Source organism: Ursus arctos, unplaced genomic scaffold (assembly GCF_023065955.2).
Source record: "Ursus arctos isolate Adak ecotype North America unplaced genomic scaffold, UrsArc2.0 scaffold_8, whole genome shotgun sequence".
Classification (NCBI taxonomy): Eukaryota; Metazoa; Chordata; class Mammalia; order Carnivora; family Ursidae; genus Ursus; species Ursus arctos.
Window position 1 is genome coordinate 16,944,808 of NW_026623100.1, and position 26,623 is coordinate 16,971,430.

The 26,623-nt window shown below is 41.4% G+C and overlaps 1 protein-coding gene and 1 pseudogene across 1 annotated transcript in view; both read left to right on the top strand.

Annotated features, from left to right (window-relative positions):
* The first annotated feature begins 4,308 nt into the window (after positions 1-4,308).
* On the top strand, positions 4,309-5,184 carry LOC113268912 (homeobox protein NANOG-like; annotated as a pseudogene).
* Positions 5,185-14,830: 9,646 nt separating this feature from the next.
* PPP1R21 (protein phosphatase 1 regulatory subunit 21) overlaps positions 14,831-26,623 on the top strand; it is a 60,948-nt gene continuing 49,155 nt past the window's right edge. Inside the window, exons 1-2 of the mRNA XM_026486252.4 lie at positions 14,831-14,929; positions 24,938-25,006. Coding sequence (XP_026342037.1) covers positions 14,873-14,929; positions 24,938-25,006 — 126 coding nt within the window. The 5' untranslated portion in view covers positions 14,831-14,872. The remainder of the gene's footprint in view (positions 14,930-24,937; positions 25,007-26,623) is intronic.

Here is a 26,623-nt window from a genome sequence, read left to right on the forward strand (position 1 = left end):
CTGATCGCAGGATCCTGAGATCATGATCTGAGCCAAAATGAAGAGTTGAATGTTTGACTGACTGAATCACCCAGGCGCCCCTACATTTCACTTTTAACCTCGAAGAAACCACAGATTCATCTCTTTATTCAGTTGACATTTATTGAGCACTCACTCCTTCAGGAAAACAAAGCTGAATTAGACCAGACACTGTGAGGCCTCAAGGGGCCTCGCAGATGAATTTTGCCTCAGTGGTTCCTGGGACTTGCCTTGCACAGATGTTCATGGCCTTTGTTACGAGACACACAAAGAACACACTGAAGTCGTAGGCAACACTCCAAAATCAGATACCACTTGCCCTTATACACATGTGGCAAATGTAACTGGTTTTGGTGTTGGGGGAAGCCCAGATCAGTAGTATCTGCCTATATCCCAGCATAAACTGTATCAAGCTACCAACATCACGTTGCCGAATGCAGAATTACAAACCTGTGTGTAGCACACCATTATATAGTAACTTCATCATACAGATACAATAAAAGTAAATAACTTCAAGAGCACAGGTAATAGTTAACTTTAATATAGTGAAATAAAGAAGTGATGAGTTTTAAGTATTTATCTTCGTAATGTAACTTATTTAATTATATGTTTATATAATTTAATTTCTATTAATGGTTGTATTTAATAACTGGCTTGCACAATTTCTGAAAATTTGACCATTGGCCCTGACAAGTTAGCATGAGTCGGCTCCAGCACACCACAGTTTTACACATGGCAATACTGCAGTGTAGCCTTTGTAATATACAGCATGTGCCTGAGAACTTGGAAAAATGTGGCTGGGACGATACTCTGAGCCCGGGATTTTCAATGGCCTCAGGACACAGTAGAAGAAAGGAGCTAAGTGTAGCATTAGGAGTTATGTCCATATCTCGGCAATGGGGGTTATAATTTCCTGTTACTGGTGTGACAAATTATTAGTGGTTTAAAATAATACAAATTTGGGGCGCTTGGATGGCTCAGTGTGTTAAGCATCTGCCTTCGTTTCAGGTCATGGTCCTGGGATCCTGGGGTCCATGTCGGGCTCCCTACTCAGCAGGGAGTCTGATTCTCCCTCTCCCTCTGCTCCTTCCCCCTTGTACTCTCTTTCTCTCTGTCTCTCAAATAAATGAATAAAATCTTTTGAAATAAAATGAAATAACTCAAAGTTATTATGTCACAGTTCTGGAGGTCAAATGTCAGAAAGGGGTCTCACTGAACTAAAATCAATGTGTTGGCAGGGCTGTCTTCCTTTTGGAGGCCGTAGGGAGAATCCTTTTTTTCCTTCCTCCAGCTTCTAGAGGGCTCCTGCATTTTCTGGTTTGTGGCCTCCTTCCTCCATCTGCAAAGCCAGCCGTGTTGGGCTGATGCCTTGTCACACTGCCATCTCTCTGGTTCTCTCTTTGGCTAGCTGATTAGCAGCCTTAGTTCTCCTTTGCCATGTAACCTGCATGTACTACAGACTAGAATGTGGACATATCTGGGAGGTTTTTATTCTGTCTAGTGCAGGGTTGTTGAGAGATACTGCAACTAGTTCTCCACAGACAGCACCCCTAGAGGTCTGCTAGAGAAAGTACGTGGAGTCCTACAAGGTGAAATGCAAGGTGGATTTCATAAAAGCTGCTGATTTGCCTCCAGTGATTTCAGGTAGCAGTTAATATTATAAAGAAAATGCAACAATAGAGCAGAGAGAGCTGGAGGGAGGTATTTTAGTAGATGGTCAGAGAAGATCTCTCTGAAGTGGTGATGTGTGGGCTGAGACCTGAGAGGCAACCACGTCCAGATCTGAGAAAGGCTGGCTGACTATAATGAGCAATAACACCAAGGAAGAGCTGCTGGGGGTTGGGAGCTAGCACACTCAAACCATCCCCAAAAGTACAGTGTGTTCACCGTCCAAATTCAACTTTAAATAAGTCTCCTATCCAGTTCCCTCTTTCAACCACATCTGTCCTCCTACATTCTTCCTACAGAGAAATTCTGGCATGTCACTGGAGAAAAACAAGTACAAAGTTTCTGAAGATTGGCATGTTTTGAGAAACAGGAAGAAGAGCAGTCTAGAAGATGAGGGGTAATAGATTGTTCTAATACTGGACCCCAGTGGATCAGGCTTCCCTTTGTCCACATCGCTTTGCAATGAATGTTCCTTCTCCTTCCCTCAAGAGGTAGTGTGTCTTTCTTCACTCCATGAGTCTGCTCTGGCTGTGTGACTTGGTTGTTTTGTTTTAAGATTTGTTTATTTATTTGAGAGAGAGAGAGAGTGCCAGAGTACATATGGGGGGGGAGGGGCAGAAGGAGAGGAACAGAGAGAGAGTGTCTCAAGCAGACTTCCTGCTGAGCATGGAGGCTGATGTGGGGTTGATTCCACACCATGAGATCATGACCTGAGCAAAATCACAAGTTGTACACTCAACCAAATGAGCCACCCAGGCACCCTGACTTGCTTTGATCTATAGAATATGGCAGAAGTAAGGTACAAATTCCAGAGCCTGGACCTTGAGGACCCTTGAGATTTTGCCATCACTCTTTTGGAACCTCTCTGTGCTGCAGAGAAGCTCACTAAGCTTACTAGCTTACGAAGAGGCCACATGGAGAAGAACTGAGGAGCCCAATCAATAGTGAACACCAACTGCCTGACAGACAAATGAGGCATTTGGACCCTCTGTCCACCACTGCACCGTCAAGATGACTGCAGCTGTATGAGTGGTCTTAGGAGAGACCAGCAGAAAAACTTACAGAATCATGAGAAATAATAAAGCATTACTGTTTAAAGTCACCAAGTTTTGGGCTGTTTTGTTATGCAGCAATGGATAACTGTTACATGAAGTTGGGAGGTCACAGGAACAAGATCATAGAAAGGCTTATTAGCATGGTAAAGAATCTGAATTTTGTCCTACATGCTCTGGGGAATCATGAGGGTTTTAAGAAGAGTGGTATGTTTTAAAAGATTACTCTGGGGGTGCCTGGGTTACACAGTTAAATCAGTTAAGAGTTTGACTCTTGATCTCAGCTTGGGTCTTGATCTCAGGGTCAGGGGTTCAAACCCTGCACTGAGCCTACTTAAAAAAAAAAAAAGATCACTCTGGGTGCTGTGTGGAGAAAAGATCGTAGTTGGGTAAGAATGGAAGCAGGGAGACCAGCTGGCAGGCTTTTTCAGGCATCCAGACAAGAGATGGGATAGTGGAGAAATTTGGGTCCTGCTAATGGATTGGCTTGGAAAGGAAATAGTGAATAACAATCTTCTTTTTTGAAATGCAGGGCTATATAAATATATGTACTATGTATGTGGCAAGTCAGGACTTTTTTTCTGGGCCATTGGTGGAGAGGGGGAGTTCTTGGCAAGCAAAAGTAAAAAGACAGAGACTTGGTAGCCTGACAAGCACTAAAGTTATGTTTTGGGATACAGTCAACGTTAGCAAATTTTTTCTTAAATAAAAGAAAAAATAGATTGCCTTGTATGTGCACCGCTCTGAAGAATCTGACAGGCCAAAGACTCCACGGAGCTCATGGAACGGAGTGCTTGCCCCAGGAGGATGGGCCTCTGTAATGGAACCAAGAGTGGTGCAGAGGGGAGCATGTGGGAACATGGAGGAGGGGCAGTGGAGAAAGGAGAGGAGAGGAAGACATCCCAGAGTGGGAGGGCAAAACTGGAAACCTACCCAAGGCAAAGTCTAACTGGGAGACACACAATGGGGAAAGTAAAGAAACGCTTTGTGTTTGTAGGAGTTTGATGGCACTGCTTTCCTTCTGGTGATGGACTGCCCTGCAGGCCCCTGAAGGTGCTGCAGGCACATCTGGGGCTAATCTGAATGTGTGTGTATTCCCAGCCATCACTGAGTGTGAAAGGCTGAATAAGATACGGTTCTTGTATTAAAGTTTTGCAGTATAGTTGAGGGCACATGTCTTAATACTTGATATAGTAATAATATAAAGAAAATAAATGCTGAGCTTTTGCTGGATTGGGCTGGTTGGCTCTTGCTATTGTGGTAGTGACCCACTTAACCCATCTTGCTGATGTTCTTTTTTTTTTTTTTTTTTTAAATAGGCTCCATGCCCATCATGGAGCCCAACATGGGGCCTGAACTCACTACCTCAAGATCAAGACCTGAGCTGAGATCAAGAGTCAGACACCTAACTGACTGAGCCACCTAGGGACCCCCCCCCCCCCATCTTTCTGATACTCTTACATCTTCATATTTCTCTAAGCTCTTCCACCTAGATACATAAACCTGGACCTTTCTTACAATCTTGCTCTTTCTTTGTTTGTTTTTTTCCCTCTACCCACAACTCAGTATCATGAGTGTGGATCCAGCTCGGCCCTAATGCCTGCCTGGCCCCGAAGCACCCAGTTCTAGGGACTCTTGCCCAATGCCTGAGATTTATGGGGTTGAAGAAAATTATGCATCTTTGCAAATGTCATCTGCGGAGATACCCCACATGGAGACAATCTCTCCTCTTCTTTCCTCAGTGGATCTGCTTATTCAGGACAGCCCTGATTCTTTCACCAGTCCCAGAGTAAAACTATGACCCGCTTCTATAGAGGAGAGCACAGTGAAGAAGGAAGATCCAGCCCAGGGGAAGAAACAGAAGATCAGAACCGTGTTTTCTCAGACCCCACTATGTGTACTCAATGATAAATTTTAGAGACAGAAACACCTCAGTCTCCTACAGATGCAAAAACATTCCAACATTCTGAACCTTAGCTATAAGCAGGTTAAGACCTGGTTCCAGAACCAGAGAATGAAATGTAAGAGGGGGCAGAACAGCAACTGGCCAGAGAATAGCAACAGTGTGACTCAGAACAGCTCAGCAACTACTGAAAACCCAGGCTTCTCTTCCTATCACCAGGGATAGCTGATGAACCTTCTGGAAATCATCCAATATGGAGCAACCAGACCTGGAATAACCCCAATTGGAGCGACCATTCCTGGAACAGCCAGACCTGGTGCCCCCAAGCCTGGAATAACCAAGCCTTAAACAATTAGCTCCACAACTGTGGAGAGGAATCTGTGTAGCCCCAGATCTAGTTTCGGCAAAATTTTGTCTGCGATTTGGAGTCCATCTTAGAAACTGCTGGGAAAAACCATAGTGTAGTGCAGCAAGCTGATAAGTATTTTAGTATCCAGCAAATAATGGATTTATTCTGTGAACATACAGCCTGAAGATATGTGACGATGAGTATAGTATTTAATCTCAATTTGGGCTGTGCTGTATTACTTCTCCTAGGATTTGTCTTCTAGGGTCCTGTGTCTCTGCTTTGATATTCTGTTTCTCACTATGCTTATTTTGTCAAATGAGGAGGTAAGATTGGAGTCTAATCAAAGAGGTTTCATTAGCATTGGCTGCTATGGGCACCATGATAAAAGATGTTTCTGGCTATAGATAACTAGATATAATACTAATTTGGATATCTTTAGGCTCCAGAATCTAACCTCAAGAACAGGAAGTAAAAATACAAGACATGTACTGAAGGATTATTTGCATTTTCTGACATTGTGAGGCTTTACTTGTTAATAACCTCAGTTGTTACCGTGAAGGGTTAAGCTATACTGTGCTTCACTGATTTCCTCTGCCCCTTGTGCTCTTTTACTACAACTCCTAATTTATTCAGTATTCTAGTATTTGTAGGAAGATATTTTGTATTTTAATTTATCATGGTAACAGTACCAGTTTGGCTGGTTGGTTTATAGGTTTAAGTACAAATAAGTAAAATACCCACTTAAAAAAAAAAGAAAAAGAAAAAGAAAACAAATGCCAATAGTGGTCCAGATTTTTAAGATGCTAAAGGATTTAAAAAGGATAATTAAGAAAGAGGAGAAGGAGTTAATGTTGTGAAGCATTTGTCCCGATGGTGGGGAGCAGGGAAGCCATTTAGAGTAAGAGGAGGGGTGCACACACAGACAGGAGGATACTGGGGAGGCTGGTTCAAAATCACAAGCAGTGAAGCAGAGTGTGGGAAAGGTGGGTAGGGTCCAAGGATTCAGGTGTTTTCCTATGGGAATAGGAAACTGTTCCTATTGCTATGAAGCTAGCAATCTGTGGCAATAAGAAGGGTGGCCTAGAGTCAGGGAGGACAGTTTGGAGGCCATTTTTAGGTAGACCGGTTGCTTTAGCGGAGGCCTGCTGATTGGTCCTATTTATAGAGCTCTACCCCTCTGAGTGACACTGGCAAGGAATAAGAGGGTGAAATTTGCAGTAGAGTATGCAAATAAACAATGGGCAAAGGTAAAGCATCTTTAAAAATTTAGGACATCAATAAGCACATGAAAGGATGTTCAACATCATTATCTTTAGGAAAATGCATATCAAAACCACATGAGATACTGCTTCCTACCCATTAGGGTGGCTGTTATTTAAAAAAATGTTTATTTATGCATGAATGGATAAGTATGGTGTGGTGTATTATTCAGCCTTAAAATGGATTGAAATTCTGACACATGCTACCAAGTGGATGAAACATGAAGATCATATGCTAAGTAAAATAAGCCAGACAAAAAAGGACAGACTGTAGAATTCCATTTATACGAGATACTAGAGTAGTCAAATTCATACAAAAAGAAAATAGACCGGTGGTTGCCAGGGGCTGGGGGAGAGGGGAATGTGGAGTTAGGGTTTAACAATATGGAGTTTCAGTTTGGAAAGATAGTGACGTTCTGGAGATGGGTGGTGATGATGGTTGCAGAAAAATATGAGTGTATTTAATGCCACTGAATGTGCACCTGAAAAATGGTTAAAATGGTAAATTTTACCTTATGCATGTTCTACTACACACACACACACACACACACACAGTGAGGATGCCCATACTGCAGAATTCAGGAGTGGACTTTCAGAAATGTGAAAGTTAAATCTTTACTTTCCACGTCTTCTACCTCCCCTTGCCAAAAGAGCCAAACTTCAAAGCTAGTACATGAGGTACCTGGCTGGCTCAGTTGGTAGAGCATGTGACTCTTGATCTCAGGGTCAAGAGTTCAAACCCCATATTGGGCATAGAATTAAAAAAAAAAAAAATCCAGTGCATCCTGTCCTCCCATTTCTGGTTTTAATCATCCATTGTTCCTCAAAATACATCTTTTGTTTTATAGCCATTGTATGGGCCAACACTCCAGAGAGAGAGCAAAATCAGAATGTAAAGGCAGAAGCATGGAGAAAGAAAAGGCTCCACATTTAAGCAAATGCAACTCTTTAACACCAAAGTCTAAGATTATCAAGATTAGCATCTAGTACATTATCAAAAGGATCAAGATTAACATGTTGCTCATATTGCCCTTGATGTGATATATGGTACGTTAAGAATGGCACCTTACCTCTTTGATCTTCTTTCCAAAAATCTAACCCCAGTCTAATCATGAGAAAACATTAGACAAATCCCAACTGAGGCACACTTGACAAAACACTTGACCAGTACTCCTCTAAACTGTCTAGGTCACCGAAAACAAGGAAAGTCCGAGAAAATGTTACAGTCAAGAGGACCAGAAAAAGGACATTAGGAGATGATAGCCACACTTGTGGGGAGCACAGCATGATGGATAGACTTGCTGAATCACAATGTTGTACACCTGAAACTAATATAACATTGTGTCAACTAGACTTCAATTTACAAAGATATGTATTTGAATTTGAAAACTCTCTTGCCAGAAGAGTAAATAAAAAGTTACAATATGAGGGCACCTGGGTTGCTCAGTCTGTTAAGCCTTTGCCTTAAGCTCAGGTCAAGACTTCAGGGTCCTGGGATTGAGGTATCCAGCCCCTTTTTGGGCTTCCTGCTTCCCCATCTCCCTCTTGATTTCAGCTCAAGTCCTATCTCAGGGTCTTGAAATCGAGCCCTGTGTTGGGCTCTGTACTCAGCATTGGGTCTGCTTGAGAGTCTCTCTCCCTCTTCATCTGCCCCTCCTGTTCATGCTCTCTCTCTCAAATAAATAAACAAATCTTTTAAAAAATAATAATAATACGACATATGGGATTTGTTTCAAATTAATCAAGTGGGGTGGGAGAACACGGATGGGGTTGTAGGTCAGAGTTGATCATTGTCAAAGCTAGGTTATGGGTACATGGGGGCTCATTATATTATTCTCTCTTCTTTTGTATGTGTTTTAAAAACTGTCCATAATGACAAGTTACAAACTTAAAAAAGATGTAATAGGTTAATTTATAGAAACCTGGGTGCTGTTCATGACTATTTCCTCCTATAAGACAGGGAGGCAGAGAAAACCAGTCTTAAGAGAAGGGAAAAAACAATAATGAAGCGAAGACACAGGGGAGCAGTGGTAAAGTAAGGCATGAGCAGTAAAATATTTCTGTTGCTGCTTCCCACCCGCACTTCCTTGCCCCCAGACTTTGCCCTTGGATTATGTGAGAAACCCCTGAATTCTTAGACCAGCCCCTGCCCCTTTGTTTTAAATAGCTCCAATGGTATATATTCCATGAAGGTACAAGTCCAAAATAAATACCAAGATGTATAACACACCTTTTGGCATCCTCACCCCTAATCTAGGACTCATTCACCTTCTGATTCTTTTTATTTTATTTTATTTTATTAGTTTAATTTTTTAAAAGTTTAAATTCAATTGATTAACATAAAATATATTATTGGTTTCAGAGGTAGAGGTCAGTGATTCATCAGTCTTATATAATATCCAGTGCTCATTATATCACGTGCCCTCCTTAATGCCCATCACCCAGTTATCCCATCCTCCTACCCACATCCCCTCCAGCAACCTTCAGTTTGTTTCCTAAGATTCTCTTACGGTTTTTCTCCCTCTCTGATTTCATCTTGTTTTATTTTTTCCTCTCTTCCCTGATGATCCTTGGTTTTGTTTCTTAAATTCCACATATGAGTGAGAGCATATGATAATTGTCTTTCTCTGATAGACTTATTTCGCTCAGCATAATATCCTTTAATTCCATCCGTGTTGTTGCAAATGGCAAGACCTTCCTTCCTTCCTTCCTTTTTTTTTTTTTATCACTGAGTAGTATTCCATTGTATATACATATACCACATCTTTTTTATACATTCATCTGTTGATGGACATCTGGGCTTTTTCCATAGTTTGGCTATTGTGGACATTGCTACTATAAACACTGGGGTGCAGGTGCTCCTTTGGATTGCTCCATTTTCATCTTTGGTGTAAATCCCTAGTAGTGCAATTCCTGGGTCATACGGTAGCTCTATTTTCAACTTTTTGAGGAACCTCCATACTGTTTTCCAGAGTGGCTGCACCAGCTTTCATTCCCACCAGCAGTGTAAGAGGGTTCCTCTTTCTCTGCATCCTCATCAACATCTGTCATTTCCTGACTGATTAATTTTACCCATTCTGACTGGTATGAGGTGGTATCTCATTGTTCACCTTCTGATTCTTTAAGTTAAATAGCAAAAGGTTTCTTACATGTGGGCACTTAACCTAGCTTACAGAAAATACAGCCTGTAGTAGAGACAAGGGACCTGGGTTCTGGTTATGATTCTGCCAGTGTTTGCCATGTGACTTTGGACAAGCCATGTGTTTATTCTGTCATTCTTCTGTCTTGCTGTGACTGAGGGAGGCAAAGCATTAGGGCATAGCCAAAGAAAGGAGTTGCAAAACTACAAAGTCCAGAATTCCTATTTTTAGTAGATCTCCTCAAAGTTGCAAATCATCAGATTCTGTTCAGATTTTGCCTCACTGAGCACTCGTTACAAAACCTGAACTTTGGAGCTAACTGCTCAAAAGAAAATCAAGTAGAGGAAAGTTCTTTTCTTTCTTCCCCTTCCCTCCACCCCTTCTCTAATTTTACTGTACAGTGATATACATTTCCCCCCTGGGTTAAAAATATAAGTAACACAAGGACAATATGCCATAAAAAAAGACCCAAAGTTTGCCTTCTTTAGTCCTTTCCTTATATCCACTCATGCAAACTCTGTTTTTTGTCTATTATCTCAGTAGTCAGGTGTGGTGACCAGCCATGGGGATTGTGAAACTAGACCAGAGAAAATTGTTACTTATCTTAATGCCTGTGTGGGGAGATGCAGGTGGGGCTAGCTGGTCTTCCAATGTCACTGTAGGAGCTGCTACATACAGCAGGTTATTATGAAGTAAAATGTATGATTTCAAAAGATAGAGCTTTGAAGATTGAAAGAAGCTCTTGATTTTCAGATATATGCTAAGATGGAAAACATATGACTCTATTGCACCAAGAAATAATGTGCACCTAGAGATTGACAATATCTTCTAAGTAACCCCATGGCATAATTGGTCACTGTGTGACCAAGGGAAGTTCCACGTTGTTCTCATTCTATATACATTACATTTGATTCCCCTTACTTGGCAATAGTTATGTTCTCAAATTGCCATACACACTGAATTAGCAATTAACGAGGTTAGAAAATACAGGCTTAGGTTCTTGCAAGAATCTGGTCACAACACTTTCATCAATGAATCAATAACTTTATTTTAGGTGTGTTTCTTTAAAGACCCCTTATTTAATATATAATTGTTTATTCATCAACATTGAACTAAGGGCCAACATCTTTGTTCTCCATCATTATCCTTTCATGATGTATAATGAAGTCCCAAGTCTTGTTTTAAGTCAGATCTTTTATTGTTCAGGATGGAGTTTGAATAGCACAAACCAAAACTTTTTCTTGCTTATGCTATGTGACCATAACTGACTCATGGTATGCTTAGATATGCAGAGAAAATGGAGCCTATCCTTTCTCTATGGCAGATCTGTTCTTCTCACAATCTCCTCTGCATTGGAAGGGGAAAGCCTATTTCATCAGTTAGTAATTTCCCAGTCTCTTCAGTCAAAACTGTTGTTTAGTTTGTTTGTTTGTTTGTTTATTTAGGTTTACAATAGTCCCCCCTTTTAGGAAATACTCATTTATTCTAAGTTTTGGCCCCTCTCTCTCACCTCCCAAGATGGCTTCTGGGTGTGCGGAGAGCACACTATGCCCTTGAGGGTGGGGCAAGGGACCTTGGATCAGCATCAAGGGGTCCCCAGTGTTGCTTTCTGGCCCTTACTGGTCTCTGTAGTCATGTGTCCCTTGCTTACCCTGGTGGCATCTGTCATAGAAGTCTTCATTTGGGGAAAGAGTGATCTAGTGTCTAGGTTTGGTCAGGGCCTAGGGGGTTTCCCGGCTGACCTGTCCATCCTATGTGACTGAGAATTCAGGTCAGAGCTGATGGAACCAAGGATGGGCATCTCACCCAAGCTGTCAGAGACCTTCCCTAGGATTTTTCAAACTGGAACTAAACAGCCTAGTTTCTCTTGGGAGGCAGAGTTGTGAGATGGGAGCCTTAGGACCAGTGGGCCACTTGGTTTTGGTAGCTCACAGAAGTAAAGGAAAATATGGGGAAGGAGTACATGTTGAGAGTGTGAGAGTTGCAAAAACAGATCCCTGGTCTAAGTTGTACTTGAGATCCTGTGCTCCTCTTTTCCCTGTTGTTCTGTGAGCTATTCACATACCTTTCTAGTAAATTCCCCCTTTGGGTCTAAGCTAGTTTGAGTTCGATTTCTCACACCTGCAACTGAAAAAAATGCTAAAACAATTACGTTTTTAAATAATTTAATGATCATCATAACACTTGCATATTTACAGTAATTCCAAGCAACCTTCATTTACACACCCCCCATAAGTATGTTATCTTTACAGGTTGGGAACTATTGCTAGCAAGCGTATGAGATAATTGAGATTTAAAAAAGAAAAATGTGCTATTGTGAAATGGAACACTCATAGAAAAAATACACAAACAAAAATGTACCTGATGAGGAGTTATCACCAAGTTAACACAGAAACAACCGTGCCATCACCCCCAAAGTCCATGTCATGCTCCCTTAGAGTCAGATTTCTCACTTTTGTGGTTATCACTTCCTTATTTTTCTTTCTAGTTACATTACCCCAGCATACATCCCTGAACCTTGTAATTGAATTCTGCCATTTTTTAACATTATGTAAATGAAGTTGTACAATATAATTTTTTGGGGGGCGGATCTGGCTTTCATTCTGGATTATATTTTGATATTCATCCAGTAGTTAGCTGTAGCTATAGTTCAGTTTTTTTTTAAATTGCTGTTTAGTATTCCATAATACGAATATACAATCATTTATCTATTCTGTTGATAGATTTTTTTTGGCTCTTATGAATAATAGTGGTATGAATATTCTTGGTGAATACATGCACACTGTCTTTTTTTTTTTTTTTTTTTTAGTGTATACCTAAGAGTAGAATTGGTAGATCATGAATATGTACTTTTTCAAGTGAGTAAATAATACTAAAATCTTTTCTTAAATGATTTTTCCAGTTTATATTCCTACCAGCATTTTCTAAGATCTTCTCCTGTTCCATATCCTCACTAACACTTCTCAATCTTTTTAACGTTAGCTATTTGTGTGGATGTGCATGGTGTCTCACTGTGATTTTAATTTCACTTTCTCCTGATTGCTAATGAAACTGAACATCCTTTTATATGTTTAATGGATGTGTGTATATCTTCTTTTGTGAAATGCCTGTTGAAGCCTCTTGCGTATTTTTCTTTTTGATTGCCTTTCTCTGTTGATTTGTAAGAGCTCTTTATATATTTGAATAAGAGACTAAGAGAACTCTGTTGGATATAAATGTTGTAAGCATCTTCTTCCACTCACTTAATGGTGTTGCCTTTTCACTCACTTAATGGTATCTTTTCACTCACTTAATGGTGTTGAGGGAGAGAATCTTTAATGTATTCAGACTTAACTGGGATTTGAAAACAGTACATCTGACAGAATAACTGGACCAAGCAGTGGAAAGTAAATTTCCCAATTCAGTAAAATGAACTCACACAGGTTCTCTAGCCAAAGTTGCACATTCTTTCTTTGGAATGTTGTTTCTGAAATGACATTTTATTTTTAAATGATTGAAAATTCCATTACGTTACAAACCAGAAAAATGCACTTAACAATATTTAATTCTGCCGCTTGGTGGTGTCATGGAAAACTAATAATAATAATTTAAAAGGATTGTTCTGAAAGTTTGCTGGACAGTAGGGCTTGGCTATTAGCAAATTTAAAAAATGTAAACAACATTTTTTAAAGTTCGTAGTCCCCTTATACACTACAATCACTGAAAAACACATACAGGCTTAGCTTTTCACTAAAAAATCCAAGGCTTACTCATAGCCAAACAAGAAACTAGGATGGCACAGTTTTGTTTTTTTTTTTAAGATTTTATTTATTTATTGACAGAGATAGAGACAGCCAGAGAGAGAGGGAACACAGTCAGGGGGAGTGGGAGAGGAAGAAGCAGGCTCATAGCGGAGGAGCCTGATGTGGGGCTCGATCCCATAACGCAGGGATCACGCCCTGAGCCAAAGGCAGACGCTTAACTGCTGTGCCACCCAGGCACCCTGGCACAGTTTTTTTAATCATGGAAAGTTTCAAGAATCCTAAAATGCCGGTATAACTAAGATCCCTGTACCTGGTAGGTAGGTAATGTTTACATCCTGTCATATTTGGTTTAAAAAATTAGTTTATGGCCCTTTGTTCTGCCGTTTCATTTCCCTTTCTTTTTCCCACTAGAGGTGACCACCCTCCAGAATTTGATGTGCATCTGTCCAGTTCTTGTTTTTCTATTTTTCGTACATGTTCACGTGTTCATGAACAATGTAAATGTTTCCTATTTTTAAATGTATCTTTTCATCCTACGGTGTACTACAATTTGCTAACATCGTATTTTTTCCTGTTGATACATACAGATATATACAGACATGGAGATCTAGGTCGTTAGTTTTAACAGCTGTGTTGTAATTTATGACAAACATATACTCTAATTTTATTTATTCATTACTCTATCAATGAACATTTTAATGTTGCAATAGAGGCAATACCTAGAACAATAGCGAATATACAATAGAATCTCAACAAATATTTGTTGAATGGAGGGAAGCTTTTAATTCAAGAAAAGCGGTATAAAATATCTCAGGCCGACTATTTTTTGCTTCAATTCTCCAGTTATTTGTTATCATCCACCCTATCTGCATGCGTGGTAGGAGGCATTTCCTGAAATTTCCTAAAGGCTTTTTACTCAGTCCACTGAAAAAGGCTCTGATGTGGTATGCGTATGGGGGCAGGGGTGTGTGGATAGAGTGGGTAGAGAATCGACACAAAGAAACTTCATGTCAAAATATTAGACAATGGTTTCTATGGTCTGGAGTAGGGGAGGGGGCAGCAGCAAGCGTTATAAATCTGGGGGAGGTCTGAGAGTTTGCAATGCAGGGCATGTCTGGTGCTAACATATCCGGATAACGAGATAGAGGAATATAAAGGTCTTTCTCCCGGTGTACCTTCTGAAAACTATAACCATCAAACGCCAGACGTTGCCATGGGAACCAGCAGGGGGAGGGGGAGAGAAGATCCGCCAGAATTCTTGATGCGCTTAGAATATTTCTTCTTCCGGTCCTCTGCTCTTTGCAACCACCGCCCCTCTCCTCGGTTCTCCTCCCCTCCCGGCCCCCCGCCCATTCTGGGGGCTCTCATCATTCTCTTCCTTTCTTGATTCTCTCCTTCCCCATTCTAGGTCGCCATCTTGGGCCATGCGTCAAGATGGCGCCTCTGGTCCCAGAGGCAGAGCCCTGGCGCTCCAGCGAGGCTGCGCACGGACGTGCTCAGGCGCGGGAGGGTGGGGCGGTGGCGACCAGACGCTGCCCCGCCCCCGGTAGTCGCCCCGCCCCTGGTCCCACTCCGCCTTCCTCCCACCGGGCGAACCCGGAAGTGGAGGAGGAGGCGCGGCGGCGGTGGCCGAGCGGGCAGGCGCTGGCGGAGCCCAACCGTGGAGCGTGTCTGGGGTTGGGGGCGGGGGGCGGGGCTGAGCGGCCTGGGCAGCCAGGCCCGGACGGGGCGGGGGAGGCCATGGCCTCGGCAGAGTTGCAGGGGAAGTACCAGAAGCTGGCTCAGGAGTACTCGAAGGTACCCATCGTGGGCGGGGAGTAGGGGGTCCCCGGCCCTGCGGCCTCGGGTTGCCTTGGCAGCTACTCGTCGGGACGGAGGGGAACGGCGAAGGGGGCACGCTCGCGTGCCCCTCCTCTCTGCCTTCTCTGTCCACCATTACCATGCCTCCACCTGCAACTCCCAGGAGATGGGGCCGGGCCGTGTCTGGGTCCCTGTGCGGTTCTGCGGGAAGGAGCAGGAGTTTGATTCCTCCTTCTCACTAAACTAGCGGGCTTGGAACTGGGGTGTCCGAATCCTAGCTTCTGCCTCTGGTGGTGGTCGGGAAGGGAAGGGAAGGGTAAGGACCAACCCCTCCACTGCTGCTTCCTCAATTTTCCTAGACCAGTGATGGGAAAGACCAAGCTTTCTTCCTTCTTACAGGAATGAGATGAGGATAAAGATATTTATGTGTCCCCAGGCAGTCAGTTCGGGAGGGTAGAGAGAGCCATTCGTGTAAACTGTTTCACTGGGGATGGGTGGTTACGAATGTATTTAGTGCGTTGGCAAGATGTTGTCTGGAGATGATTTTGAAAGCTTGAGTGCTAGGGCTGTGTCCTTTTTTCTGTCTTTTCCCTCGGTCACCTGGAGTGGGGCAGAACACCCAGGTGCTCAATACATGTTGAATTAAGCAAATAGGAACCTGCCCCTTTGTCATATTTATGGCATCCGTCTTTAAATGATGGAACCCTTTCCTTGGAAAAGGGCGGTGCTGCTTCTAAGGTGTTGCTGCCTTAAGAATATTCTAATGAAGTTATAAAAGAATCCCACATCCTCGGAAGTTGATTCAACAGCCATTAAGCTTAGTTTTCAATGATCTGGCATCATGGGAGCATTGGGAAGACTTAGCCCCCTTTTGACAATTTGGAGAAACGGATGCACATTTTTTCCTTAGGGTTTCACTTAACACATATTCAGCAAGGTAAAATGAACTATTGTTTGAAAAATAAAACCTTTGCCTAAACATACACACTTACGTTTTTTCACCATCAGATGGGAGCCTTTTGAGATACAATACTTATTCCAGCGGTGCTACCATCGGCAAAACTTCTTGCATTTACATTTGGAATTGTCTTAAGAGCCTGTAGCACAGTGTCAGTGGATGGCAAGTTTTCAGCCTTTGAAAGAGTATATTTTCTTGTTTGAAAGGGTCAGAAGTTGTTTGGAACAAATCCATATGATGAAGGAGAGTGGGTGGAGAATGTCAATACTCAAAAGTTGGCTCTACTGTTTTGGGTGAAAATGTTTTATGACTGTAAAGTAAGGGGACTGATTTTCTTCTCCAGAGAATAAACAATCTCAGAAGGCAATTCCAAATGGCAAAAGAGAGTTCTAAAAATGTTTTAAGCAGTAACTGCATTGCTGAAATAGTTGTATGGCCTTCCAAAAGTATCAAAAACTTTGGAAGATTTTATTTTTTTGGATATATATGCTTTTTTGTTCAACAGACATATATTATGTGCCTCCTGTGAACAGTCTGCCAGGGTCTGTTGAGTGAGGCAGAGTTCCAGTTTAAGGAGAATCCTTTAATAGAATGTTCAGACGTTGTACATAATTATGATACAGTATGACGAGTGTTAGTTCTGTGGGAACACAAAAGAGATGGAGGGTGAGAGTCGAAGTTACTCAGATTGGGAAATAGGGAAGAGGGGGGGTTGGTAGCATCCCAGGCGAAGGGAACAGTCCATGTTTGCAGTCATGAAAGCACGTTAAGGTACACAGCAGAGAGTGGTGAAGTAAGGTTGGAGAGCTGATTTGGACCTGATCATCATAAAGGGTTGTGGATGTCAAATAAGTTTGAACTTTATTTTTTGAATAATAGAGGTCAAAGGTTTTTAATTTAGGAGGGGAACTGGTAACTATGTGGAGGATGGATTGAAATTGGGAAAGATTGGTGAAAAGAAGACCAGACTGTAGGCTTTTGGAATAGTTTTGGGAAGTGTAATACAGAACTAATTCAAATTAGTGACTGTTAAGATGGAGAGGAGGGCCTAGATTTAGGACTTAGGGTTAAAGTACCTTTTTACTTACATCTTTTTTTTAAATTTATTTTTAAAGATTTTATTTATTTATTTTAGAGAGAGAGAGTGCGTGTATGAATTGGGAGGTGCACCGGTGGAGGGAGCAAGAATCTGAAGCAGGCTTGCACTGAGTGCAGAGCCCCATGCTGTTTGATCCCACGACCACGAGATCACAGCCTGAGCAGAAACCAAGTGTCGGTCGCTCAGCCCACTGAGCCACCCAGACGCCCCTGGTTACCTCTATTTTGTGTGCACTTTGTAGCACTAAACTTATGAAGAATATAGTGTATGAGGCACTCCTCCTTGTGTCTTATTCATTCTGTGGGATGTGGTGAGTGAAGGGAGACCGAAGAGTTTATCGTGCAGTTCTGAGATGAAGGGACATGACTGCCCCTGATGGATGCCACTGATGGGAAGGCGAGCCAGTTTAGAGCAAAGGGGTGTATTAAAGGTTAGATGCAATTATAGAATTTGAAGGTTGCAAGGCACATTAAAGTTATCTTGTTCACACAGTAACTTGAGGTATTGTTGGGGTAACTGCTGCAAATTTCTAGTGGAGATGGACTGGCTAAAAGTCAGGACAAAGGCCAGAGCTTTTGCAATAATTCCTGTGAAGACAAGTACTTGAACTGCAAGAGTTAATCAGGGTGGAACACTTTAGGTAGACTCTTTGGGGAACACCTGTGGGAAGGGTGTCAAGGAAGGAGGAGATGCTAAGGAGACTCTAGGAGGTCTGCCAGACTTGAGGTTATTTTTATCTCAGATTGGGCTAGATCATTTTTCATCCTTTTAATTGCAATGTGATGGAAATTTCAGAACATAAGAGAACAGAGATTGGTGAAAAGATTTCATGTGCTTTTTATTCTCTGTCAATTCTAGTGCCAAGCGATTTCTAGATAGCATCTATGCTACCTTCAGCCCTGAGCCTGTGGAAGGGGCACTCTAGCTTTGTGTTACCTTCCCTGGTGCAGAAACTGTGGGCTGATGTTGAAATCCAGTTAGGTCTTTTTCCTTATTTAGGATACAAAGACAGTAGAGTTCCTCATAAACATTAGAAGGAGGCTACGTATCAAGAGCAACAAGCATGATCCCTAAACGAAGGACATTTACAGAATCTCCTTGTTCTGATTTAGTGCAGATCTCAGCCTGTTTTCCAGGAAGGAGCCCATTTCTTGCTTAAGAACTGTGGTCATAATATTCTTTCCTCCCAAGAAGGAAAAAAAATGGCCTGAGGAGCTCCCATTTAAGAGACTGAAAGTTTAGTTCGATAAAAGATGGATCATGGGAGGCCAAAGTAGATGAGAATTTCTGAGGCATACATACCGCTAAAATGTAAAGTGTTATGGACAGGCCAGTAAAAGTAGAGATTAAGACCCTAGTAGGAGGTCATTGGAGGCTTTTGAAACTTCAGGTTTAATAAAGTTTAGGGGAGGGGAAAGGTGTATGCAGCTGGTTTTCAGAGGTTTATGAAGGTAATTGGTAAGCAATGCAAGCTACTTCTTTGAGATGTGAGGGAAAGCTAATCGGGACCCCTGTTACTGCACCCTGTTACTGTAGATTAAGAATCACAGATCGGTTCTTACATGGTGTCTGGGTCAGTGGTTCTCTAAGTGTGGCTCCTGGATCAGCATCATCTGTATCTGGGAACGAGTTAGAAGTATATGTTCTCAGGCCCACCTGGGACCTACTGAATCTGAAACTGGTGGTCAAACCCAGCAATCTGTGTGTAACAAACCTCTGCAGTGATTTGGATGCACGCCAAAAGTTTGAGAACCGTTGCTCATGGCATAGCTTTTTCTCAGTTAATCTTTTCAAAGCTCTTTTTGAGGCAGTGAAAACAAGTGGGAAAGTCAGACATCCAGTATTTCTCTTAACAGTTTACTTAGCAATCGATGCTTCTTTTAGTGATGAAGGAGATTGCCTTTGGGAGCTTTTTAGATTTACACTCTTAGGAAATAGCTGTTCATATTGGTGAAGGGTCAGTTTTGACTTGGTGTCTTTGCTTTCTAGATAGCAGAGCTTGGTGGAACCCGATTAATTGCCCCTTCCTGTAAGAAAAATTGACTCAGGAGCTGGATTAAAAATGAGTATCGTTTGAATTAAAATCTAGTATCAGCCCCCCCTTCCTCCCCCCCGCCATGTGTAGAGTTTACTACTAAAGTTTGATTGGAAAACAGCATTGTGTTCAGTGCTGTTCAATGGAACTTTCCATGAGAATGAAAGTGTTCTGTATCTATGCTGTCCAGCAGAGCAAACCACTAACTGTTTGGTACTATTGAACACTTCCAGTGTGGCTAGAGCAACTAGGGAACAGAATGTTAGATTTTATTTAAATTTGAATTTAAATAGGCACAGGTGGCTTTTGGCTACCCTGTTAGAAAGTGCTAGCTTAGCCCCTAGGTCAGTTCGTCACAGACACAGAATGTCTCTGTGACTCACCTGAAGACCTCGTTGAACTGCAGATTCTGGTTCAGTAGGTCTGGGGTGGGACCTGAGAGTCTGCTGCTCCCAGCTGATGCTGTGTCTGCAGACCACACTTTGAATAGTAAGGCCTTAGAAAAGCCGGGGGTGTCCGTCCTACTCTTCCTCTTTAATCCAACTGATCTAGTCATCCAGTCACTGGTGAGGCAGCTAGACTGCAGGGGCTGTGGATAGGGTGTTGTCCTAAGGAGTTGCCCTGGATGGGAGCAAGAGAAAGGGTTCTGTCTGAGGCAGGTCTGAGAGAAGATGTTTCCTGCCTCATTGACAGAGTAACTCCAGCCACTACTACCTGGTACTGCAGAGCCTACAGGTATTCCTCTATGTGGTCCTACTGGACACCAAGAATCCTCAAAAGGCCTGAATCTAAATTGCTAAGGACCACTCTGCAGACCGCTGTACGTAACTCTGGTTCTGGAACAGTCAGGCTTATCACAAAGCTATTGCTCTAGGGACAGAGAGTGGTGGTAAGTCAACTATGATCTCTCCTGCCGCTTTGACAATCTATGATGGGATAATGGTTCCAAGATTAGAGATTTACTGCCTTCAATCACGGACTGTTGGAAGAGTTTGTGGAAAAAGAGAGATGAATCACATAGACACATTTTCTCATCTTATCCCCAACAGTCTTCTGTGTTAGAACCACTCTTACATAACTGTTTCCTCCAATGGACATTTTGACATTTTACAAGTTTTACAACCCTATAAAACAAACTATTAAACATATAAGCTTTTCTTCATTACAAAGTAATGTGTACAATATATAACCCTAAACCCATTTCTAAGCCTCACCCAAACCCTGATTCGAAGCTTCAAAATACTGAAGTCATCTGCAGATCCCAGCTTCAGAGTCCCTGGCCTGGATGATCCCTAAAACTCCTTCCACTTCCACCATTTTCAGTATTCCAAAGTGCTGGGAATACCAGTTGGTCTTTCTCTCTACCTACTTGCTTGTACCTCCCCCTGGACGGGGATAAACTACCCGTAGGCTCTGCAGTACCAGGGAGTGGTGTCTGGAGTTATCCTATCATTGAGGAAGGAAACAAACCTTGGGGAAAGGTCAGAGAGGGACTGTTAGAGTAATGAAGCTTTATAGCTGTATGATGCATTATCTTCAAACACCTTTTATATACAGTATTTAATTTGATTGGTTAACTAAACATTTATTGAGTGCCTTCTCTATCCAGGGTTTTGATCTTTCACTGTAGGCAGGACATACAGGAAGTAGGCTGTAGTCTCTACCATGAGCTGCAGTTTTATTGGGAGATGGGAGATGAGTACAGAAGTCAAACATAAATTAGTAAATGTAAAATTTACTACTTTAAAAAGTAAAATTAAAGCTGACCAGTTTAATAAGAGATGTCTTCTGACTAGTTAGGTCCCAAAGAAACAGACGGGCAAGCTCCCTGCGGACCACAGGGAGTGGTTAGGAAACATGGACAAAGTAGGACCAGAGGCAGTAAGTAAGCTCCTAGAAGAACAGCTGGGATTTGGTTGATCAAAATAAGGGCTGTGCTTTCAAAGTAAAGTAAAGCGAATCAGAAGATTACAAGACCATGAAAAATGAGGTTTAAAAGGACTAAGGGTTTCAGAGCTGGGCTGCAGAGCTACTCTTCCTCTACTGGATGGAATAGAAGAGCTTGGTGCACAGCTGCTTGCAAGGGAGCGATATCATTTTCTGGAGAGTTTTTCCTAATGAAGACTTCAGGGCTGTTGTTTCTTAGTTAGGCCCACATGCATTGGAGCCTCCATACGTATCTCCTGGAGGCATTAGTGACCATCTGGTGATCTTGTACCTATTTCTAAAACAGAAAACTGTGCATTTGCTTCCCCACTGTGGTGAATGCTGGTGAGGAGAAAGATGGATCCTAAAAGACCAGACTGATCACAGCAGCATCAGCATTTGACAAGCTGCTGGTTCACTAATGCACTAGTGTGGCCATAGTGATGCTGAAATGCAGGGAGACGCCACATGCCAGGAAGTGTAATTAACATGGCAGTGGTGTGTGCTGAGCTTATGATTGTCATCCTTTTCTAGCTAAATATTTCTAAAGGAGCTGCATTTTCTGCGAAGCAGTGTTATTGAAACCATGTTTTTGTTGTTGATCAGTTTAGCAAATAGTATTTTCCAAAGGAATATCCAAATCATTTTTTGTTGTAATCAGATTGAATTCTATACAGCAGTAATTTAAGAGTTTTGTTTTGTGGGATGCCTAGTGGGCTCGGTTGGTGGACTGTGGGACTCTTGATCTCAGGGTTGTGAGTTTGAGCCCCGTGTTGGGCATAGAGATTACTTAAAAATAAAATCTTTAAGAAAAAATTTTGTTTTGCTTTTTAACAAAGTAGGCTGTTCAGTTTGCTTTAAGTAGCTTTTAAGTGTGTCTTAGAAATGAAAGTTAAGGTTCTTTTTTTTAAATTGTCGTGGTTCTGGTCCTACAGAAAACGATCAGTTCAGTAGATTTCAGGCTTCACCTGTAGTTTTTTTTTTTTTTTTAAGATTTTATTTATTTATTCGACAGAGATAGAGACAGCCAGCGAGAGAGGGAACACAAGCAGGGGGAGTGGGAGAGGAAGAAGCAGGCTCATAGCGGAGGAGCCTGATGTGGGGCTCGATCCCATAACGCCGGGGTCACGCCCTGAGCCGAAGGCAGACGCTTAACTGCTGTGCCACCCAGGCGCCCCCACCTGTAGTTCTTGAAGCAGTCATTAGGATCTTCTAAATACCCCAGAAAGAAGAGAGATGTAGGAGATCACAGGCCAAAGTTAGGACAGGGGCATGAAATGAAACCTGAAGCCCAGAGTTGTATTGCTGTCTTCTGGCTCTGTGGATTTGAAAGTATTTATTGAATTCTGTTACCTAGGTAGCACATTATCCAAGAGTATGGTGATCCTGTTGCAAAAGAAAATTCTATGTGATGGAAATCAATATTAAAGTGGTACTTCTTTTTTCTGAACTTGTAGAGCAGAAGTGCCCCAACTTTTTCTGTAAAGAGACTATTAGTAAATATATAAGGCATAGGGCCGTACATTTTCTTTGCAACTACTTGTCTCTGTCATTGTAGGTCAAAAGCAACCCTAGACAATAGAGAAATGAGTGTGGTTCTGTTCTAGTAAAACTTTAAATTAGGTAGGGGCGCCTGGGTGGCGACTGACTGTTGGTTTTTGCTCAGCTCAGGCTGTGATCATCAGGGTTGTGAGATTGAGCCCTGTGTCAGGCTCCATGCTCAGTGTGGAGTTTGCTTGAGATTCTCTATCCCTCTCCCTTTGCTCCTCCCACCCCCCACTCACTCACTCTCAAATAAATGAATCTTTTTTTTTTTTTTAATTTTAGTTATTTATTTGACAGAGAGAGAGAGTGCACACACACAAGCAAGGGGGGGTGGCAGACAGAGGGAGAGGGAGAAGCAGGCTTCCCTTGGAGCAGGGAGCCCAATGCAGGGCTTGATCCTAGGACCCTGGGATCATGACCTGAGCTGAAGGCAGATGCTTAAGGCATCCTTCAAATAAATGAATCCTTTAAAAAAATTGTTTTTTAAATTAGGTAGCAGGTCAATATGGCCCACAGGCCTTAGTTTGCAATACTTCTTGCAGGGAATTTAAGTAGTAGTAAGTACTGCTAGTTATCTTGTATCGTCCCTTTTAAATTTAAGCTCTTGGCAAACCACTGCTTTTACTTCTTTCTCTCCTCCATATCCTTTAGCACGATGCCTTACACCAGGCAAGTTATGTTATCTATTATCCCTTTGATTCTAGTGTAGTAATAAGAGTTCTGTTTCCATTTTGGGGGCCCTTTAACATTTAGAAAGTACTTTGACATAGGTTTCTTATCTGGTTCTCACAACAATGTCAGAAGAAGGAAGATAGGTTAGATGTATTCACCCATTTTATAGACCGTATAACTGAGGCTCAGAATGGTTAAGTGAATTTTTCAAGTTTAAATTGTCTACTAAATGGCAGAGCAAGATTTGGGTCTTCTTTCTGTCGTGATAGTGAGCTGTTATCTTTAACTTTCTAAAAATAGAAGAAACTCATTTTTTAATCTGTGTTTTGCTCAAGCTATTGGATTCTTAGATTCTTAGCTAAATTTTCTATTGAATTCCACATACTCAGTTTAAGGTTTAGTATTTAAATATTATTCTTTTGGCACAGAGGAGGGTCATTTCTGTTCTCAGGAGACAGATCTGAATTATGCAGAATTAGAAGTAGATTTTTTTTAAGCTCACAGATAAAATCATTCTATTTGTTCAGTTTCTCAGAGAAGAACCTGGTCTTTCATGGTCTCTGTACTGAACCCTCAGAATATGAGTCTGTAAACCTTTTGCTTTGGCTACATAGGACTTGTATATTTATACTTACATGCTCAGTGTTATCCTTGCTGAGAACTTTCCTCTTCCTACAGAAGTGGATTTTATCTTTCGAAATCCTGCAAGTGGTGGTTGTATATATATACACACATACATACAATTCATTTAGCTGTAGAATTCTTGATTTGTATACTTTATTTAAAACAAAGTTATACCTCAATTAAAAAAAAAAAAAAAAAGCCCACGTCCTGCCTCTTCAAAGACTTCCCCAAGCTTTCCAGCTTACTTTTCTCTCTTATACGTAGCTTTAGACAGTAGTAGCCAATATTGTCTAATGGTGTTACGACTCTGGAGTCAAATCTGCTGGGGTCTGAATCTCAGCATTGCCACTTCACTTCTCTGTACTTCAGTTTGCTCATCTGTAAAATGGACACAATTATAGTACCTACTTCATAGGATTGTGAAGATTAGTGAGGTAATACATGGAAAGCACTTAGGACAGTGCCTGGCATATGATGAGTTTTCAAATGTTACCTGCTACTACCAGCTTCTGGATTGAGTCTGCTTCTTTGTTGCTTTCATACACTGCCTTAGCTGATGTCTTATTGCAAGTCTAGCATCCTGAGGTTATTGTGGGGGATGATATTTGTGTCACTAATATTAGGCACCATGTCCTGCTAGGTATGTTTAATGTCCTACACTTTGATTCTCTGTAGAGTTCTTATTTTGTAATTAGTCTGATTCTATGTATTTTACAAATGAATGTGTGCCAGGGTTTCAAGGAAAATGGCATACACGGTACCCTATTATTTATTATATTAGTTTTTATTAGTTTATTGTATTAGTATTTAGTATTAGTTTATTGTATTAGTTTTTATATAAGGAAGAGACTTGGTTTTACAGAAAGAACCATGTCCTGGTTGGAAGTCAAGAGACCTGGATTTTGGTGTTGATTCTGTCACTGATTAGTATTATGTCATTGGGCAGCTCAGCCTCTGTGCTAATCTGAAAAATGGCAGAATGGTGGTATCTACTATTCTCTTCCATGCTAATATTTTTATCCTTTTATATATGTGAGAAGATGGTTACTCAGTGTAATCATTCCTATGAAGTAATGGTAAGTGATTTCCTTGCTACAAGTGATTGCTTTATATTAAAAATTAACTATTGCTTTGTACTGTTTTCAGCTTCGGGCTCAGAATCAGGTCCTGAAAAAAGGTGTTGTGGATGAACAGGCGAATTCTGCTGCTTTAAAGGTATGAAACAGGTTATGTGTATTGTGAGGGTTAAGTTAGTGTTTGGTGATACTCAAAGCAAGGAATTCAGCTGGTTTTCTGTGTTAAAGTCCCAACTATGACACTGATTCACTAGGGATAGGTGAAGGTAATATAGTTTTTTTGTTTTTAATTTTCTTACTTGCTTAGGTATGAATGTGATGCACTTTGATTTCCTTAGCTAAAAACTAAAAAAAGAACTATTTGATTTTTATCTCCTGCGTTTTTCTTATACGTCATAGCCTCTCTTTAGCTAAATTCATCGGGATTAATGGAGCTTCTTGTCTCTCTTCATCACTAGACAGCACTCTGAAGGGGCCTATGTCATATTCATATTTATATGCCCAGCATTCAGCAGATGGTTGTCCCGTAATGAATGGATTTGAAAGTGTGAATCATTTAGTCTATTAATCTTGCTTTTGGGTTGAGCTACTTAATAGTAATAACCTGTGTAAATCAGGCTACTCTGTTTGAGTGATACATTTTTATCATCAGCATCTTTACTGAGGGGAGAAATACAATAGGAGATGAGGAAATTTGTTTCTACCTCATTCTGGTAGGCATGTCATAAATTTTTTTTTTTTTTTTTTTTTTGCTTAGTGATCTTTTTAATTGGATAAATTAAATTAACTCTAGGATATAGATTTCTTCTTGGCCTGTTTCCATTAAATATACTGTCTTTGTCATTCTTCACCTTCTCCCTTGCGCCCTGTTGAGACAAAAGGGATTACTATTCCCTTTACTCTTATCTCTTTCTGAAATAGCTCCTAACCAGTGACCTATCCAGTGTGATTCCACTCAGGTAGCCCAGAAATATGTCCTTTTACCTAGCCAGTGTTGGGCCCTACCATAGAGAACTCTGTCTTGAGAATGTCCCCCACTCAGGTGCTGTTGCACAGACTTGGCTGAGGCGGCTCAGATCACTGTACCCATACTTGCAAAGCTCTCTGAGCCCAAGCCAAGATTATTAAAAATAAGCTTTTTTTGTAGCCAGGATTTGTTAGTCAAGTTATTATTGCCTTAATCATTGAAGAAATAATCATTATCTCTTAACTGTGTTTAAAACCTATGACTGGGAAAGGTATTTCTTAGTGTGTCTTAGTAGCCCACTATGGGTGTGTGACAGCGTCACATGCTGGTTGTGGTTGTGTTTGATTAACTCTGTGGTGGTGGCAATGGTAGTAACATTGGTGATGGTGACGGCAGGTTCTGTTTATTCAGTTCTCACTGTGTGTCAGGCATTGTGCCAAGCACATTACATCCACTCTGTCAGTTAATCTTCACACAAGTCTGTGAGGGCAGATAACATTATCATGGTCCCCATTGCAGAAACTAGAGTTTGCAGAGAGGTTGAGATAGCTGTCTTCTGAAATCAATGACTGGTTAATGGAGTAGGAGCATTAGTCAGTTGGTGATGAATTCTGAGGATGTAAAGAAATTACTCTTTGCTTTACTATTCATTGTGGTGGTCATTACAGTTCAAGTAAGAATGGCAATTTGCTGGTTTGCTCAATGGGAAGGTTGGGATGTCTTCTGTTACGGCAGGCACATAGATTGGGTTTGCCTCTTCAGTGAGTTGTTGGAGATAGTAAGCATTCA